At 44.8% G+C, this 19241-nt stretch overlaps 1 protein-coding gene across 3 annotated transcripts in view; it reads left to right on the forward strand.

The window, feature by feature from the left end:
- YAP1 (Yes1 associated transcriptional regulator) overlaps positions 1-19241 on the forward strand; it is a 109163-nt gene that overhangs the window by 45597 nt on the left and 44325 nt on the right. For all 3 annotated transcript variants that reach the window (XM_034665636.1, XM_034665638.1, XM_034665637.1), the window contains exon 2: positions 5037-5152. In XM_034665636.1, the coding sequence (XP_034521527.1) occupies positions 5037-5152 (116 nt within the window). The remainder of the gene's footprint in view (positions 1-5036; positions 5153-19241) is intronic.

Genomic DNA, 19241 nt, shown 5'->3' on the forward strand with positions numbered 1-19241 from the left:
GCAGGAGAGACCGCCGTCCGACGTGGACCTTGGGCAGAGTGCAGCCACTTCCACCGCGTCGGTTGGAGTGCTGACGGGTTCATTGTCCACCAGCTTCGGCTGCTCCACGGTGAGATCGTCGGGTCTGTCTTGGTCATAAATCCGCCGCTTTTCTTTTCCAAAATAATAGCAAAGATTTATTTACATATCTTGAAGGGGCTGTAGGATTTCACACTTCCTATTTTCTTGTAGTAAGTTCAGCATCTAGACTGTTCTTAGAAACATGATAAACTGAATCTTTAATTTGTTTCTGTGCTGCATATTACTATGCATATTTTAATTCTGAAAATACCGTTTTATGAGTTTTTCTTTATTTCATCTCCTTGGTTTATATATTTTGATTCTGTTATTTATAATTCGACATTTTTAGAATTAGTATAGTTTGAGTGACAAAATTCTTTTCAACCCTTTTTCACATTAGCATTTACATGAAGTCTTAATCACATTAAACACATTAAATGCATTGAGATCAGCACATACTCCCCAGGCACTGCTGGGGCCCAGCACTCTCCCAGGTGCATCTCCTTCAAGGAGCTGCTACTCCAGTGGTGATAGAAATTGTGTTTCGTGGTGTTCCGGAATCTTTTTTTTTTTTTTTTTTCTTGAGAGCAAAAGAGCAGGGGCAGCAGCAGAGGGAGAGGGAGAAGCAGACTCCCTGCTGAGCAGGGAGCCCAACGCGGGACTTGATCCCAGGACCCTGGGACCATGACCTGAGCCGAAGGCAGGTACTGAATCCACTGAACTACCCAGCTGCCCCTATTCTGGCATCTTTTATTGAATCTCTAATATCCATGCCTTTTTATTCTATCCTTGTAGTACTTATGCAGTATTTGTGTTATTCAATATGTATTACAAAGCATGTACATTTTTGAGTGGTGTCCTTTCCATGTATTTGTTTGGTACATAAACTGTTTTCAGAATTCCTGGATATCACATGCAGTCCTTTTGTGTCCTGGATATGGGATTTTGTACATGTCCCTGAGTTTTGTTTTGTTTTGTTTTTAAGATTAATTGATTTTTTAAAGAGGGGGAGGGGCAAAGGGAGAGAATCTTCAAGCAGATTCCCTGTTGAGCAAGGGAGCCCCATGTGGGGCTTGATCTCATGATCCTGAGATGATGACCTGAGCCAAAACCTGACTGCGCCACCCAGGCGCCCAGGTTCCTAAACTTTCTGTTTGCATAGTGGGATTACCAATAATACCAGCCTCATTAGTCATCTTAATGTTTCTTAGGGGAATTGAAGTCCTCACACCAGAACTCACTCTGCTTTTACCAGCCAGCGAAATTCTTTGCTTCTGCCCATCCACCCTGTGTTCCTGTGGAAGCAGTGTCTGCATTCTGTTCTTCCTCCCCTCTGGTAGATTGCTCTAACTCTTGAGGGATCCCTTAGCACATTTTCAGCTCCTCTGTTTCTATTCACATGTAAACTTGGGTTTCTTCATCTTGGAAAACTCAGAAACTCCTTTGCTTTCCTCCCTGTACACAGCCGCATTTGTCTGCTTGCTTACCTCCTGTTTGCTGGAGGCTCATCACGCCACCGCAGCTTTCCTGCCACTGCGGCCAGGAGTGTCCTCGTTGCCAGTTCCAGTGTCTGTCATCCTGACCAGTAACTTCATGTTTGGATAAAGTCAGTAAGGCTACAAGGACTTAGAAAGTTTGATGTTCTTAGGGCAAAAAAGAAAAAAAGCTTTCTTTTCATTAATTCATCAACAAATATTTATCACTCTTCTAATCGTTGGAGTTGTAGTAGTTAATAAAATGAGTAAAAGTCCCTATTTCTCTGGAGCTTTTGTTAGTTGGAGGAAACAGGCAAAAAAGTAAAATAGGTCAGGTAATGATAACGGATTATCAGGGGGAAAAAGCAAAGAAGGAGGAGTGTAAGTTTCGGTAGGGTAGGTTTTAGGTGACATGGATAGGGAAGGCCTCGCTGAGAATATGACATGAGAGCCAAGACCAGAGGAGGTGAGAAAAGGTACCATGACATATCTAGGGGAAAAGCAGACCTTGCAAACTATTCATGTGGTCTGAGCAAGAATACTTCTTTGAAGTTTGAAATGTTTTTATAAAGATTCTTGTTCTCACGATGAAAAGGAAACCTGGATATTTTGGGGTATACTGTTTCAAATTGACTTATTAGGATAAAACCATGTTTTTCCTGATTTAATCTTACAGAATAAGTTAAGACAAATTCTGAGTTAATTTTATTTCGCATTTTCTTTGGCATCTAAGTGATTGCATGCTTTTATAGTTTTACAATTTAGATAATGACGTCTTTATTACTTAGGTGTAGATGTTTTTTAAGTAAATGTGCCATTAGCTGAGGTGGCGCAGTACAGCTTTACGGGGCTCTCAGCTAACTTACTGGGGCTTAACGGCTGTTTCAGGAAGAGGAGTTTTAGCATTTGTATGCTTACATGACATTTCAGTAAAGTAATTGATCTTCGGAGAGTAGTAGAACTGTATGTTCTCTGTGTTCAAACCCTGATTGATTTCAAGGAGGAGGAAACTCTGAGAACAAATGTACACATTGGTGTCCATATTCCATCAGAATGGAATTCCATATTCCTTAGCCCTCAGGTAGAGCCCTCTTGAGTTATAAACGGGTTAGTGTGATATGTGGAATTGCTTAGTTGTCAGAGAACCACAGCTGTGGAGTTATTTAGAAAGCCATCTGTAGTCAGAATCTTGAACTCACTTCCAGTCTGTCTCCTTCCTCTCCTGTACCCCTCACAGGCGGGGGCATTTTAGGAGGTACCAGAGGCAAGGAGTAGGCAAGGGCACATACTTCGAAATTTAAGAGCCGGTAGTAATCATTCGGTCGTTTCCTTTCCTGGTTTCTTAACATTTCTCTAAATTGTGTTCTTGTGGATTGTAAGCTTCTTTCCAACACGATTATATTAATTACCATGTGTGCATCGCTTGATATCTGTAATCATGAGAAATACTGCCTGTCTAGAAGACATTCTATGGTTCTGTTTGTTCGGTGGCTCAGGGAGGGTTGAAAGGGAAGAAGCATGGGCTCTTACTGGGTTTGGCAAGGACCTGGTCTTCTGGGATGGGGTGCTTCCATGGCAGGACAGAAACAAGGTTTCACCTGCCTTGTCTGGGCCGGAGCAAATGCTAGTGCTTGTGCTCAGAAGCGTGTAACTGCTGGGAGAGCGTGCTGGTCAGTTAGGGCTGGGGAGAGTGTATGCTCCACTGTATAAATAAATACTCTGAGTATTTCTAGCTGGTCTGCAGGAGCCTCGACTGGACAGGTCCCACTGCCGTTCGGAGGTGGACAGGCCTTCCACGTTCTCCTCTCTCTGTTTTCATCCCCTTTCTTCTTGCCTGGGAACCCAAATAATTCTCCCATTGCTAGTGGATAATCCTTGAGGTTCACGCTAGCCAGAGTGCAGCGATCCTTTCTTACTGTCTTACAGTAAGTAAGTAAGTAAATGGTGCGTGACCATTCTAGCTCCATTTCACGAAAGTTTAGTGATAGAGTGTCACTTCCTTACCATTGACATGAGATGATTCAAGAAGACAGAACTCAGATTTGAAATTTAAACAGTCATATAAAAAATGATTGGGGGGGAGGGTTCTTAAAAATAACCCTTTATTTTTGGCCACCCCCCATTCAAAAGTAATTTTAGTTTATGATTGTTTAGTAATAAATAGGAGAACCTAGGGGCGCCTGGGTGGCTCAGCCGTTAAGCATCTGCCTTCGGCTCAGGTCATGATCCCAGAGTCCTGGGATCGGCCTCCCTGCTTGGCGGGAAGACTGCTTCTCCCTCTCCCACTCCCCCTGCCTGTGTTCTCTCTCTCGCTGTCTGTCTCTGTCAAATAAATAAATAAAATCTTTAATAATAGAAAAACCTAGCATAGCAAAGCAGACTTCTGTAATTTTGCCATCTAGAAATAAGCACTGTGACAACATTTTAATGTCTGTCCTTATTCCTGTGTTTTCAGCGCACACACGTAGGCTCACACCGTACATACTGTTTTAGAAACTACTTTAAAAAGCAGTATTATAAAAATAAATAGCAGTATTACAAATACTTTCCATGTGATTAAATATTCTTCTAAAATATTTTCAGTAGCTGTGTTGTAGTCTGTCATACGTTATATTATTTAATCGGCCAATCCCTTTCATTAGATGTTAGCTGGCTCTCAAATTTTTGCTTTTATAAATTACACAGAACTTCACATCGGTGTGTGAATACTTCTCTGGCTATTTCTTCAGGATAATTTCTTAAGTAGTTTCACATATTTAGTGTTTCTGTTTCACTGAGGCAAACTTTGCTGGAAGAAGGAAACTGGTATTTCTGAATGACCCCACGCCAGATGCTGTGCGAGCTGCCCGGGAGTCGTGCGGTTCACAGTCTTTAACTCTTGTCATCTGGGTTTAGAGATGAGCAAATTGCTATGCGTATGTAATAAGATATTTTGCAGTATTTAACAGTTAAATGTTTCGTGCAGCAACTAACAAAGACCTTCGACAGTCACAAGACAGTGAAAACTTTCAGATGAAGGGTTTAAATTCTGTTTGGGCTGTGGAGTCTATACGTATAACAAGTCTTTTCCATCCTTTTGTGTTTTACTAAGGGACTTTAGATTTAAAAAGTATGTGTTAATTGACATTCTTAGCTCCCAGAGGAAAAAGTGGGTGGTTCCTTTGTGAATTTTGGGTTTCGGTCATGACTGCTGTCATGGATGATTAATTTATAAATTACCTTTTATCTGTAAATTAGAAGCAGATAATAATAGTCCCCGAGCTGAAAATGGTTTCCCTTCCCTCAAAGTTGCAAGCGTGGTTTCTCAGATCTGCTCGGGTAGGATATGGGAAATGAGAGTGGACCTCGTGACGCAGGGGTGAGGGGGGTTGGCAGGGGAAGGGCGGGTGAGTAGTCGGGCCTGGCTGCGGGAGAGCATCACCTGCTCCGCTCTGGGAGGTGGGGCTGGGGCTCCGAGGACCTGGTGTGTGTTGTCTCACGCAGTGGTTTGTTGTGTCTCAGTCACATCGACCAGACGACAACGTGGCAGGACCCCAGGAAGACCATGCTCTCCCAGATGAGTGTCACGGCGCCCACCAGCCCCCCAGTGCAGCAGAGTCTGATGACCTCGGCCTCAGGTGAGTGAGACACTGTGGTCCCAACACACCGACGAAGGCTTGTGCACGTGCAGGAGTCTCTGCAGAAAATGGTAATTATTCTTCTAAGGAAACCGGTGCATGTGGGCAGGTCATTTCTATCTGGTTTTTCTATGGGAGGCCTGCCTTTTCACATGAGTGTGCTTTACCCAGGCCTTGTTTAGTCATTAATTCATAGAGGGGCTGCCAACCGAAAGCCAGCACTTGGGAAGTTTCAGTTCTGAGGTATCTCAGGTTCTTCGTTTGGTTGATGTTGACGGGCTTGTGTTTGACTCTGCTGCTCTCTTTTGTCCTAGAGTTGGAGCTTTCTTTCTTTCCTTTGTGGTTGGATGGGAAGCGAAGCTATGGTGTTCTTAACTACGATTTATTTATTTGTTTGTTTGTTTATTTATTTATTTGAGAAAGAGTGAGCAAGAGGGAGAGAGCATGAGTAGGGGGAGAGGGAGGGACAGAGGGACAAGCAGGGAGCCTCCCATGGGGCTCCATCCCAGGACTCCGGGATCCTGACCTGAGCCAGAGGCAGCCGTTTAACCGTCTGAGCCACCCAGGCGCCCCTCTTAACTACCTTGAAAGTAGCTGGAAGGTAGCAGCGTATAAACGCCAAGCATCTTTCTGAGATCTAGTTGTGTTACTGAACACGTTTCCACCCTTTTCACAGACAACAGACCCAAGTACGAATCTTTGTTCTTATTTGGCAATGTTTTTAAACCTGCTGTTTTTCTCATCTTCTCAATGCGGATTATAATGCCCATTACTAGAGAGCGGGAAATATTAAAGGAAATAAATGAGTAAGTATAAAGCTTTTATTTACAGTTGTATGCAGAACAGGAACTCAGTAAAGGTTTAGTTACTTCTCTAGTCCCTTAGATACCTCGTTATGTGGGCTCAAGGCCAAAGTTAACCCCATTATGCATCTTTGTACACAGTGGGAAAAGGCGGCCCTTCTCTGGGAAGATGCAGCCCCAGTCCTGGCAGCAGGAACTGGAGCCTTTGGGCTGGAGCTCTGACCACTCGCCTGTGCCCCACACTTAACCCCCTTTGCCTGAGTGCCCCGGTTCCGAGCACAGGTGGCAGCCATAGTAACGGGCAACCCTGGGGCCTCGATGGCTTTCTTCTCAGCGCGTCCATCCTCCTTGTCCAGCACACTGACCAGCACAGCGTGGACAGCTGCCCTGTAGATGTTCTCAGACAGCAGCCTTTGGGAAGGGGCTGCCAGTGTATGGGGGTCCAGACAACGGGTTGACAAAGGGCTCCTCCTTGTCTAAGAGAGCTCATAGAATTTTTTATGTCCTTCTGCCCCCAGAGATGATGCAGTGTGTGGAGCGTTTCTGCTGTTCTGTAACTCTGTTCTTGCCTTTGGCAGGCTGAACACTTGAATTCTAAAGAGTTAAGTGCTGAAAACAAAAATGGCACAAGATTTAGGACTAAGCTTGTCTTGTCATAAACTTTCTTTGTATAAACTCTTGAAAAAAGATTAATTCCCTAAATCTTCCATTTTAGCTTATTTTAATAAGAATATATTTATTTATTCTCAGAATCTGTGTTGTATGTGATATTTAAATCAAAAGTTTCAAGGCAAAATATTATGCAAGTATTTGACTATTTTTACTTGACATCTAGGTTTTTTTTAATCATTGAATTTCCAAATAAAAATTGTGAAAGCTGTCTTGTATTTATAGTCCAGAGAAGATGATTCACATTATTCATTCTGTCACACTCCACCTAAAACTATGCCTTGGAAACTAGTAATAAATAACTCATTAATTTAAGGTTTATTTTGGAAGATTTAGGCATTTTGCATCTAACAGGGTTGATTGTGATTCTTTTAGAACATTGGTTTATTTTTTTTTCTTATTAAATTTTCTAATGGTAATGGCCTGAGGAAGTAGGGAGAATTTGTATTCAAATTTGTGTTTAAAATCAAAAGTATATATCAGATTGGTTTTAGTGGGTTTCAGAATATTTATGTTTATATTTCCAACTCTTTTGTAAAATACATGTTTTATACGCTGCACGTAAATTAGCAGGCATGCTTCTTTGTAGTTGTGTTTGGTAAACAGAGGTGACGTTGGCAGGGACAATTGGAGCAGAGTGGTCTTAGGAGTGGAGGCATGTATGGATAGAAGCTCGGAGGTACAGAATCGGCCTGAAGTGGGACAAGCCCCCTCAGAGAGACGTGGGCCTGTATCAGTGGTAGGAGGAGGTAGTCAGTAGTAAGTGAGCGGTGTCAGGCATTCCGCTGGGCTCTGCTTGGACTCTGTTGGTTAATCCTCCCAATGCCCGTTGAGGTTCATGCTGGTTTGTTTGTTTGTTTGTTTGTTTGTTTGTTTGTTTAAGAGCGAGAGCACAAGCAGGGGGAGAACACAAGCGGGGGGAGAGGGTGGCGGAGAAGCCGACTCCCTGCCAAGCAGGGAGGCCTACACGGGACTCGATCCCAGGACCCTGGGATCATGACCTGAGTTGAAGGCAGACACCCAGCCAACTGAGCCACTCAGGCGCCTGGAGTTCTATGCTTTTATTATCATTTTCTCTCTCCTTCTGAGAAAACATAAGTAACTTTCCCCAAATCACACAGCTGGACAGTGGTCGAAGCCAAGACCCACTGCTTGGTCACGGGACTCCTGAGCCCGTCCTCTTACTCTGCTGCGCGAGAAGCAGGGTTGGGACAAGTGACAGAGAAGAGCCCCCAAGCCAGCGGGGGATCAGGACCTGTGAATGCCCAGGAGGCGCACTGGGGAGCTGCTTGCGCAGAAGGCGGGCGTGGGGGTGTTTGCTGAAGGAGGTTCTGTAGGCCGTGAAACACACTGCGCCTTCAAGAGCGGGGTTACCGAAGGAGGGCACTGACGGTCATTGTCTGTAATGGGCTGGCCGGACAGTCCGAGGGTGAAGAAAGGAAGAGATGGATGCAGTAAAACTAACAAGTGTTTTTTTAACCCCAAACCAGAAACTGATCCTAAAAAAGAAAGGGAGTCACCAGAGTTTCAGAATGAGAGTAAGATGTTAAATTAAGGAGAGATGAAAATTCCTGTAAGTGTGGATTATTGTGAATCTGGTCACCAGTACGAGTGGCGCAAAGCCGGCCTGAGCCAGGCCCAGGCTGCTGCGCCTCTGAGCACTGCTGGTGGCTGAGGCTCGCGCACTCGGTCTTGTCTTTCGTTTCTTCCAGGTTAGTGCACCTTCAAGAACAAACAGGACTTTGACATGGTCTTGAAATGCTTTAAAATGAGCGTCACGAGACCTGTAGTCTTGCTATACGTCACGCTCCTGTAGAATGACTGCTGTCTGGGCTGAGGTCTCAGGCCAGGGGCCCTTTCCTCCCTCCGGCAGCACCCATGTGGCGTGGGGGCCCTGCTCTCTGCCGGGAGGTCGCCCCGTTTCTCAAACAGCTGCCAGAAAGAAGGACCTTCTCTCTCTCAGGTTTCTCATGAGATACTCATCTGTGCTTGGATAAGCATCTTTCAGAGCCTGGAGACAATGAGTGAGCAAGGAGAATTGTGGGGGTATTTCAGTGAATTTTGAGGGCGCTTGCTGTAACAAAGCAGCAAATGGCTTCCAGCTAAGCCTCGGTATTTACAGTTCTCACCCTGAAGGGAATACCTTCTGAACTTGTTAATCTGAAACTTCAGATAAAAGAGAAAACCCGCAGGTCTCTTCTGAAGCACTTCACTGGGTCATTTGTCCTGAATTCAACTGGATTTACATTTTTATCATTAATTATTTAAATAAAAACTTTCTGGCTTTGCTTTTTTAAAAAAAGAATGAATCTAGCTCTGTGTTCTGGTCTGTTTCTAATCAGACCACTTCCTTAAAACACGGTCATTTTCTTTAGACTCTCCAGACCTGTTCTAATTTTTTAATGGTTCACCATACTGACTGGTCTTTTAAAATTCTAAGATTTTATGAAATCCTATTTCTTGCTTTCAGTCTAATTCAGTTAACAACGTGATCAGTTTACTTCTGTTTTTACAACTCTGTTTTCAAAATATGAGGTTGAAATGATGGATTTTATTGCTATGCTGGTTACTCATGGTTTGTAATTGGCCGCCAGTTAATATATATAATTGAGAAATCACGGAGAAACACCTGGAAAGGGTTCTAGAGGCATGACTTACTAGATTCTGTAACGTAGATTAATTTCTATCTTTAACTGTCCATTTAATTGGCAAATAAATGACAGTGAACCTTGTAAAAGGAATTTGAAAAGAGGAAACGAAAACTGAGAGGAGCCTGGGTGGTGCAGTCAGCGGTGTTGGGGACTCTTGGTTTCTGCTCAGGTCGTGATCTCAGGGAGTCGGCTTTGCACTCAGCAGGGCGTCTACTGGAGATTCTCTCTCCTGTGCCTCTGCCCCTCCCCCCACCTGGGACGCCTCTCTTAAGATACATAAATAAAAATCTTAAAAAAAAAAAACCTAAAAGGAAATTTGAGTAGTTCAGTAATAGTCTTATTTTAGTTTACATTAAAATATATAATATGGGGGCGCCTGGCACAGCGGTTAAGCGTCTGCCTTCGGCTCAGGGCGTGATCCCGGCGTTGTGGGATGGAGCCCCACATCAGGCTCCTCTGCTATGAGCCTGCTTCTTCCTCTCCCACTCCCCCTGCTTGTGTTCCCTCTCTCGCTGGCTGTCTCTATCTCTGTCAAATAAATAAATAAAATCTTAAAAAAAAAATATATATATATATAATATGGACCTATATAGAGGTATATATAAGCCCTGTCCTACATTACTCAAGATGATGGGTACCTGACTGGCTCATTCGGTGGAGTGTGCAACTCTCCATCTTGGGGTCAGGAGTTCCAGCCCCACGTTTCAGGTAGAGATTAGCTTTTCTTTTTCTTTTTCTTTTTCTTTTTCTTTTTCTTTTTCTTTCTTTTTTTTTTTTTTTTTGACAGAAAGAGAGAGAACAGAGAGAGAGCATGAGCGGGGGCAGAGAGGGAGAAGCAGACTCCCTTCTGAGCAGGGACTCTGATGCGCGACTCGATCCCAGGATCCTGGGATCATGACCTGAGCTGAAGGCAGACGTTAACTGAGCCACCCAGGCGCCCTGGGTAGAGATTTCTTTAAAAAAAAAAAACTATTTAAATTACTTGAGATGATTGCCCTTTAGAAATTCTGTTAAATGAATTAATAGCCCTTCCATGCCTGGTTGGAATCTATATAAAATAGTCCTACGTACTGAGAGTTTGGCAACATCAGTGACTTTTGTGTTAGACATTAGGAAATATGGACTTGGGGAGAGAAAAGTGATAGTCCTCCTTTAACCAGCTTTATCTATATGAAGATACTAAATTTTTAGTAGTCGTTTGTTAACAGTGACCCGCAAGATAGCTGAGTCTCAGAGCAGGAGTAAAGTCAAGAAAAGTACACCGTGTGATGATCCAGAGATAGCCTGATGCCAGCGGGCTGCTAACTGTTCAGAACCATTAAAAATCATAAGCCTTGATTTAAATTAAGCAGTAACCCTATTTTCTGCTTTTTAAAATTATACCTTTGGTAACACTCCAAAGTCCAATAGTCTTCTTACAGGTACATTTTAAAGGATTTGTTGTTTTTATGTTTTAAAGTGAGGCATTCGTTTGGCTAATGTCCAGATCTGGCAGCGCAGCACTTTCAGAGTTCCCTGTGGAATTCATGGGGAATACGTCAGGGTGGGTGGGGCAGGTGCCCACTTGATCAGGAAAGGTGATGCGTGCTAGAGGGATGTGCTCAGCACCTTCTTTGCGGTGGCGGAAGACGTTCAGAAGCACTCCGGGGGAGGGGTGCCGCGCTGCCGTCCTGTCCGCCCGCGTCGTGCAGTCTCTGTGCGGACACCGAAAACTAGCAGGGCAGAGAGATGGTTCCCCAGAAAAATGATGGTTGAGAGTGGATGTGAAATGGGAAAGGGACAGGTAAAAGGTAGATGAGAAGTTTTTAACCTTAAAAAGCAGAGAAAGGGTAAAGGCCTGTGGAACAAAGTTGCAGAGCTGATGGCAGGTTTCGGAGCTGGTAATTCCTGCTTCCTGTGCTGTGGCTCACCGGCTTCGAGTTCTGCTCTTCCTCTTCGGAGTGAGCAGAGAAGGGGCGGGGAGTAAGGGTTCAGGTCAGCTGGATGAAGGTTTGAACCCCACCTGTCACTCCCTGCCTGCGAGATCTTGGACAAGCTGCAGGAAGTCCTTGTGCCGCGTTCCCTCACTTAGGAGATGGGAAGAAGGGGACTAGCATGGGGCTTTCCTGGAGGTGGAATGCCACAGTCCCTGTGACACGGCCGGTGATATGTGCGCGATCACAGATCAGCAGCAGACACAGTGCTTGGTATATATAGCGTGCGTGATAAGTAAATGTCACCTGACCCCATAATTCACATTTTACTCCATTTATGTTAACAGGTAGCCATTCTTCATTTAAAATAAATTTATTTTTATTTACTTTTTTAAAGATTTTATTTATTTTTTTGAAAGAGCACAAGCAGGGGGAGGGGCAGAGGGAGAAGCAGACTCCCCCACGAAGCAGGGAGCCTGATGTGGGGCTCGATCCTAGGACCCTGGGACCACAACTTGAGACAAAGGCAGATGCTTAACTGACTGAACCACCCAGGCACCCCTAAAATAATTTTCTATCGACAAATACAGGTCATCGGCCCTTACCCAAGTCATGTGTTAACTTCTGGCATTTAGTTTCTTAGAGATTCTCTGTTTGGTAGAGATGGTAGAGTGTTATATAAAATATGGTTTTCTTCTCCTACTTGAGTTAAAATTTTTTTGATTCTTGTGAACATTCTTGATTGTTACGAGATGGGAATTTTGTTAACCTAAAGTCATAGCAAATGGAATGAGATACACTAAAGTATATCAAACAGAAATATAACTGTGACAAAGCCCAAAGTCAGAGCAGCGAATGGAGTAAGAGAGACAGTGTATTTTATTAGTTATTCTTAAGCTCCTATTCCAAATACCTTTTTTTAAACCAAAGTTGTTTTCTTTTTGGAATGTATGTATATTAAGAAAAGAAGGCCACAGGAAAAGGGAAAATAGTAAAAAACAAAAGCATAATAATCAGGACCAGTATAACTAATTCTCAGGAAATTTGGTTTATTTCACATAGTTTGTGTCTTGACTGATTTGATAGTTAAGTTCCTGAAGAATGGTTAGTAATATGGAAAGAAGAACCGTGTTTCTAATGTAAAACCATGGAGCAGTCAGTTCATGAAGGACTGCTGTGCGTAGACAGTGCGTGGTGGCCGTGAAGACCAGAGGGCTGGGAAGTGGAAACCGTAATCCAGGGAGCGTGTCCAGTGGCTTGCGTATGACCGTAGCTGCCAGTACCGTGCCTTCTCCAGTGGCGTTCTGCCCTGTCACGCACTGCACGCGGCACTGTCTGATGGCCGTGGCTTTAGGATTCCACTGCGTCCCGGCGCGTGGCTCCTGGCAGGGCTACCGGTGGCCCCTGTGGTGCTGTGACGGTGAGCGCCTTTCCCTCTGTCCACTGGGGATCGCTCTTAGTGTTAACTGACTCCAGTCATGACTCTTAACTTAAAAATATTTTCTAAATAATAGTAAAACTTAGAATTACCTGGGCAAGGCAGCAAAATTTGGCAAATGGAACGATAGATGTTGGCTGATAAATTGTCTGTCTTAATGCTGAGTCTAAAATAAACCCCCAGGGAAAGGGTCCCCCAAGTCTCCAAATACATAAGAAAACTTTCAAGTCGATTATCCTGAAATTGAGGTTGTGTTTACATATTTGTGTATTGGCCTCTGCAATCTATAGCATTTTTAAAAGTATTCCTTTCTTCATTGCTTTATTGAAGAAATCCCAGCAGTCATGGTGAAAGGTCGATATGGAGCATTTCTCCGTCTTTCAGTAGCTGGAGATCAGTATTTCTTGTAGGGCTCCATTTTCAGAAGAGTACTTCCTTCCTGTCTTTGTTTGCTTTTTGTTAGCGGCTGTCTTGTACGGAAGGCGAGACGTGGACAGACTCAAGGTTGTGGAGCTCCTTTGACCTGATCTTAGGGCACAAATAACAGATGTTTTTAAAAATCTAGCAGTTTTTGAAGGAATTGTTTGGGAAAGTGAAGTTCATTTGAATTCTGGAAGTTAAGAAGATTTTTGTGCAAATATTGAACCTAATGTTCTGTTATTTTAACCAACAGACTAACTTAGACGAGTCAGAGGATATTGTTGAAGAACGTAAAGAAGAAAGTTGACATGTGAGCGTCTTTGTTGCCAGCTCTCTCTGGACATAAGTTGTTATTACAAATAGAAGTGTCCGTGTTCAGTACTCTTTTCAGTGATTATTTGTAGAATTTTGGAAACTTTGCTCAGCTTTGGAGTAGAGAGGATGAGAAAAAGATTCAGTTATTTACATTTAAGAAAAAAATAAATGCCTGTTTTATTTCTTCTCTGGATAGTGTTGGAACATTATTTTTGTCTTTCCCACTGATTTCTAAATACTTCTGGTTACTCTATTGCTACAGTAATTTTATGACTCATAAGAGGAATATTTGTGTGAAAGATTAAAATGCTAATTCTTTAAAAATGATCTCCACTGACTACCATATATAGGCAGCATCAGTGAAATAAAACAAACTCCTGCAACAATAAATAGAGGAGGTAGCAGAGCTCGTATTAGCGCAAACATTTTGTCGAAGGTAGTTTCTTTACGCATTCTGAAGTCCGAACGTTCAGAAGCTGCTCTTTCACAAATTCACTTACCGAAAGTCTGAACTCTTAAGTTAAAATATAAAAGACTGCAGTTGCACTGAAGAAAGCTCAAAGGGTTGCATTCTAGAGAGTTCTCTGAGCTTGTACTTGGCCTTTTCCTCTAGGACGTTAGTTCTTAGAGCTGTCACAAAGATGAAAATGAATTTTTAAAAATTTTTTAAAGTTTTTGTTTATTTATTTATTTGAGAGAGAGAGAAAGGGGGCAGCCCGTGCATGCACGTGGAGGGGCAGAGGCAGAGGGACAAGCAGACCCTGTGCTGAGCATGGAGCCCGACACCGGGCTTAGTCCCATGACCCTGAGATCACAGCCTGAGCCGAAATCAAGAGTCAGGCGCTCAACTGTCTGAGCCACCCAGGCGCCCCCAACATGAAAATGATTTTTAACAAAGTCATTTTCACCTTGAGACAATTGTTCCCTTTCTCACTTATTCCTCCCACAAGTACCACATGCCCTACTTTGTACCAAGCACTCTCATGGCCACTGAGATTGCAGAGTCAAGTTAGGACAGGTTTCCCCGTATAACGACAGCAGTGAATGTTACGGCAGGCGTAGCACTGAGTGCTGAGCGAGGAGAGGACAGTGTGAAGGTGGTCAGGAGGCTAGAGAAGGCAGCTTAGAAGCCAGGAGCTCGTTCATTCCCTCAACAAACACTGAATGGCCACTGTGTGCCACGCACTCTGATAGCCCATGAGAGTACAGAGTATCCACAAACGGGCAGTGTGTTGGATAGTTAAAAATGGCAAGAGAAAAATCAGTTACAGGTCAGAGAGCACTTGGCTGGGGATGGAGGGAGGTGGTGCTGCGTTAGCGTCTCTAGTCCAGGTGTCCTGTAATTGAGCAGAGATGTGAGTGAGCTGCAAGCCGTGCGGGTATCCGGGGGAAAGGGAAGAATGTTCCACGCATCACACAACAGCCAGTTCAGAGTAGCGGAGGGATGTTTGGGGAACAGATTCGGGGAGAGGTAGCTCAGAAGCCGTGGCATAAAGGAGCTTACAGGGCGTGATGCGACCGGAGCATGTTTTCTAACAGGAGGGAGACGTGTCAGGTGCAGTCGTAATAACCAGTGGGGGGGGGGGGCTGGAGGTGCTGGTACAGAGTGCTGGATGCAGGACCCGAGCTTTAGTAGGCAAGCGTGAGGTGACGTGTGCCCGAGGAAAGGGAAGGTGAGGGAGCTTGAAACCCCCAGTTCACGTAACTCTCGTGGTGGGACGGTGGACGTCCTCAGAAGGCCTTTGTGTGATCAGCCGAGAAGTCTGAGCTTCATCTTGAAGAATTTGGGAGGCCACCAAAAATAGGACCCTTTTTTACGGCCCTTCTGCCATGGAAGGGCAAACCTGTGGGCTCACTGTTTTGTTATCTGATCATTTCAGCTCTGAGACCCAGATTTATTTACTGATCAACCTGTCTCTTTGCATTGTGCGTGAATTTTAGTAAGTTAAATACATTATTGGAACAAAATTCCACAGCTATTCCAGGAAAGAGTAGGGAACTGACTTTTTAAAATACCAGCTATAAGCTCTGCCCTCTGTCAAGTAATTTTTTTAAAAAAACCTCTCTACAACTAATGGACAAGAGTGCTCCTATCCTCTTTGTGGATGAGGAAAGTGAGCACTGAGTAGGTGAGGGAACTTGCACAAGGTTAGAAAGATAATAAGTATAGGGTCCAAGAATTGACCATAGTCCCTCCTGCCATTCTCTCAGAACTCCACTGTCTTTCTAGAGTGTTAATGCAGAGCTAAAATCATACTTGCATTTGGAATGCATCAAGGGTGATTTTTTTTTTTTTTTAACTGACGAATCCCCTGAATGGTAGTGTTGCGGTGTTGGTCAAGTTCGAGCTAATGGTAGGTCGCTCTGTGAAAGAGTTTGGTAGAAACAAGCCAGCCTTACTAGTTTTCTGTGTTACAGGTGGGTGGTTCTCAGTGTGTGGTAGTTAGAGGGTTCGCCTGGGGACTTGTTAAAATCAGACCGTGACTCAGCAGGTGGAGTGGGAGCTGAGATGGTGCGTCTGAGGGGCCCTGAGGTGGTGCTGCCACCAGACAGGAGACTCCAGAATGTAAGCTCAGAACCACACGAGTCCGAGAGGTCTGCTTCCTTACTGCTGTTTTAATGTTACCCTGTTTCCTACTGGAATAAAGTCTATACAAACTGACACGTGGAATCCATCATTTCATAGAACACTTACTTAATATAAAAATTCTGTAAAATGTTACCAACTCTTAACAAATCTGTGGTTTATAAAAGCACAAACTGAGAATCTGGTAGATGTGACCTGATAAGACCGATCAGTCATTCTTTACACGGATAGGTTTTGCTCATCTGAGCTCCACGGACTGGTTGTGTGTGGTGGCAGTGGTCAGCTGTGGGGAGACCAGGACAGAGAGGCCCATGCTTCTTTCAGGCATTGGGCCTCTCGGGGAGGGCAGGGGTCTAGGGAGAGATGAGAGCGCAGTGCAGCATGTGCTGGGAAGGGGACGTGAGCATCGTGGCTGGGGACCCGGAGTGCAGGTAAGTGGTGCCAGCGCTTTGGGCTTCCCAGCACGGCCACTGGTTCAGCAGAAGACTCTCGCCGCCACCCCTGTGACCCAGGAGTACACCCTGACTTGGAAGAGAAACAGAAATGGACTGGTCACCACTCTTGCTTTTGTGAAGCAGATTTTAATCAGTGTGTTCATAATCTTTTTAGCTTCTAGGCCTGCACACAAGAATGACACAGCCTTGACCTCATGACCTGGGGCTGCGTGTTTTAAGTCAGTTTTCACCCTGACAGTAAAACTGTTGCAACAGAAACTGAGGAGAAATCCTATTTCTTCTACCAAAACTTGATTTTATAAACTGCGTTTTCCTCTACTAGTACATTTATAAATTTGCCCCACATTTACGTTATTGAAGCCACAAAAAACTTAGTGACAATAATACTTAATATTGATTGTACATGACAACTGTTTCAGGTATGTCTACCTGAAGTTTTGTTCAGGGCAGGATTTCAGTAGGGACTGTTAGGGACGTATGAGATCGAGCGTGTAAATTTCAGATGCTTGTCCGTGGACGCAGAACTGCTGAATAGTCCAGGGTGTGTGTACTGGAGCGCCCCTGTGTTTGGAAGCTACATGTCTGCAGATGATAGTATCACTAGCCCCAGTGGCAGTTTCCAGTTGCTGTTGCCATGTTTGTCCTGATCAACCTTGAAAATTGAGCACACCCATTTAGGAAAAAATCGAGACCTCTTTTTCTATATTCTGGGGCAGAATTATAAATTCTTCCCACGCTACTACCTGGTCTATAGTTAAACTCAGTGTAAAAGAGCAAATTCAAGACAGTCTGCGGTAAAAAATGAAAACAAGTGAGATTTCAGTACATTGGTGGGGAAAAGCCTTATTCATGGGATAGAATTGAGGAAATTTCCCAAAGCTGTAGTGTGAGAATAGAGTAGGATTTCAGTGGATAAAAACAGTGGAGGCTAGGGGCTCCCGGGTGGCTCAGTTGGGTAAGTGTCTGCCTTCGGCTCAGGTCATGACGCAGGGATCCCGGGATCAGACCCTGTGTCGAGCCCCAAGTCGGGTTCTGTGATCAGCGGGGAGCCTTCCTCTCCCTCTGCCTGCTGCTCCCCCTGCTTATGCTCTCTCTCTGTCAAATAAATAATTTAAATATTTTGAAAAAATAAATAAAAAATAATAAAAATAAATTTAAAAAAACAGTGGAGGTGAGGAGGACACAGGCTGCAGGTGGGAGCAATGGGGCTGTATGTGGGGGTGAAAATGCATGACACTGCGGGGACTGGACAGACGGACTGAGTGAGGCGTGCAGCTGGGAGGATCGACACTGAGTGGATTGCTGCATCAACAGCATGATGGAATCCTCTTACCACGGAGCAGGGACCTGATACCGTGGGAGAGGCAGTGATCAACAGGCAAAGTCCTCCTGGGGAAGTGGTATCCCCCTGGGGGGGATGCGGAGGCCTGCAGAGAGAGTGGGGGACGCTGTATGCTGAGGGCTGGGAGTGAGGGTGGCTGCTAGCTCAGGACCGAGGCAGCACCCTGTACTGCCTGCCTGTCGAGGGCGTCAGTAACTCCGGAACGATTCGAGGACTTCCCCCCTGGGCCTCAGGGAGGCCTGAGTCAGAGAGTCCTGGCCTCGGAGGAAGCGAGGCCAGATGACGTTGCCACGTTGAATGTGGTCGGCGATGAAGACCGGTTTGGAGGCCACTGCTAAACCGAGTTCTGGAAGTGTGAGGAGCAGATGCAGTTGTTGTTGAAAGGGAAATCCACTCAGAATATGGGGACGTATTTTGTGAAGTGTCTGTGTCTAGTTGGTGGAGGAGAAAGACCCGAGTTGACCTTGTCGAGAGGCATTCAAGGTGTGGGAGTCCCTCTGTGTGGACACGGCCGCAGCTGTGGGGTTTCTTGAAAGTTGTCGGTGAAGGTTGGTTGTGCTTGTAGCGTAGGCCTCAAGACCATGGGTTCGGGAGAGCTGGAGTCCCCGGTCTGCTGCCTACTAGCTTGGGCAGCTTTTTTGTGCCTGAGAGTAACAGTACCCATGCCGTGGGTCTGTGAAGTGAGTTAGGAGATGCTCGCAGAGAACTTAGAATACCTTGCATATAGGAAGAACAGTCTGCGGTTCATCATAGACGCAAGAGACCACAGTTCCAAAACTCAGACTGGTCAGTGTTAGACCCCTTTCAGAGGTCGTGGCATCTTTTCCAGCTGCTGCTCCCGTGTTGGAAGGAAATGACTTCCTGATAGTTCTGTGTTTGCACCACTCATCAGTGTGTGTTTAGTGAACTTTCAGTGTCCTGGGTGATGACATTATTCCTGAGTCGTGGGGCTGGTGAGAGGGAGGGGTTGCTCATCTAACTTGTGGGGTAGTTTATCAAGATGTTCTTGTTTGGTGAGATTGCAAATGTGAGCCATCACTAATGCAGAAGGTCCCGAGGCAGGAGCAGGACGTTGGTGTTGGGTCACCTTCCGTGTTACGACATGGAGTACTTTATTTGTTTTTAAAGTATTGCAGGAAGTTGCCCTCCTGTAGTACATGAGTTATCATTCCACCGGTAGTAGTAAATGCTACCGAAACATTTTATTTTCCCCAAGGGTAAGTAACTTTCGTGTACGAATTACTTTAATGGTACCCTACCACTCTTCTTCCTCTTATCCCAATTTAAATTTCTCCTCTCAGGGCACCTGGCTGGCTCAGTCGGTAGAGCCCCCTGTTGGGTGGTAGAAGTTACTTGAAAGAAAATTTCTCACCCTCTTTATATGTCATTCAAATGCTGACCTCTGAAGCAGGCTTTCCGCCGAGCAGGGAGCCGGATGCGGGGCTCAAGCCCAGGACCCTGGGATCATGACCTGAGCCGAAGGCGGACGCTTAACG

This window comes from Ailuropoda melanoleuca, chromosome 8, assembly GCF_002007445.2.
Source record: "Ailuropoda melanoleuca isolate Jingjing chromosome 8, ASM200744v2, whole genome shotgun sequence".
In the NCBI taxonomy this organism is placed as follows: Eukaryota; Metazoa; Chordata; class Mammalia; order Carnivora; family Ursidae; genus Ailuropoda; species Ailuropoda melanoleuca.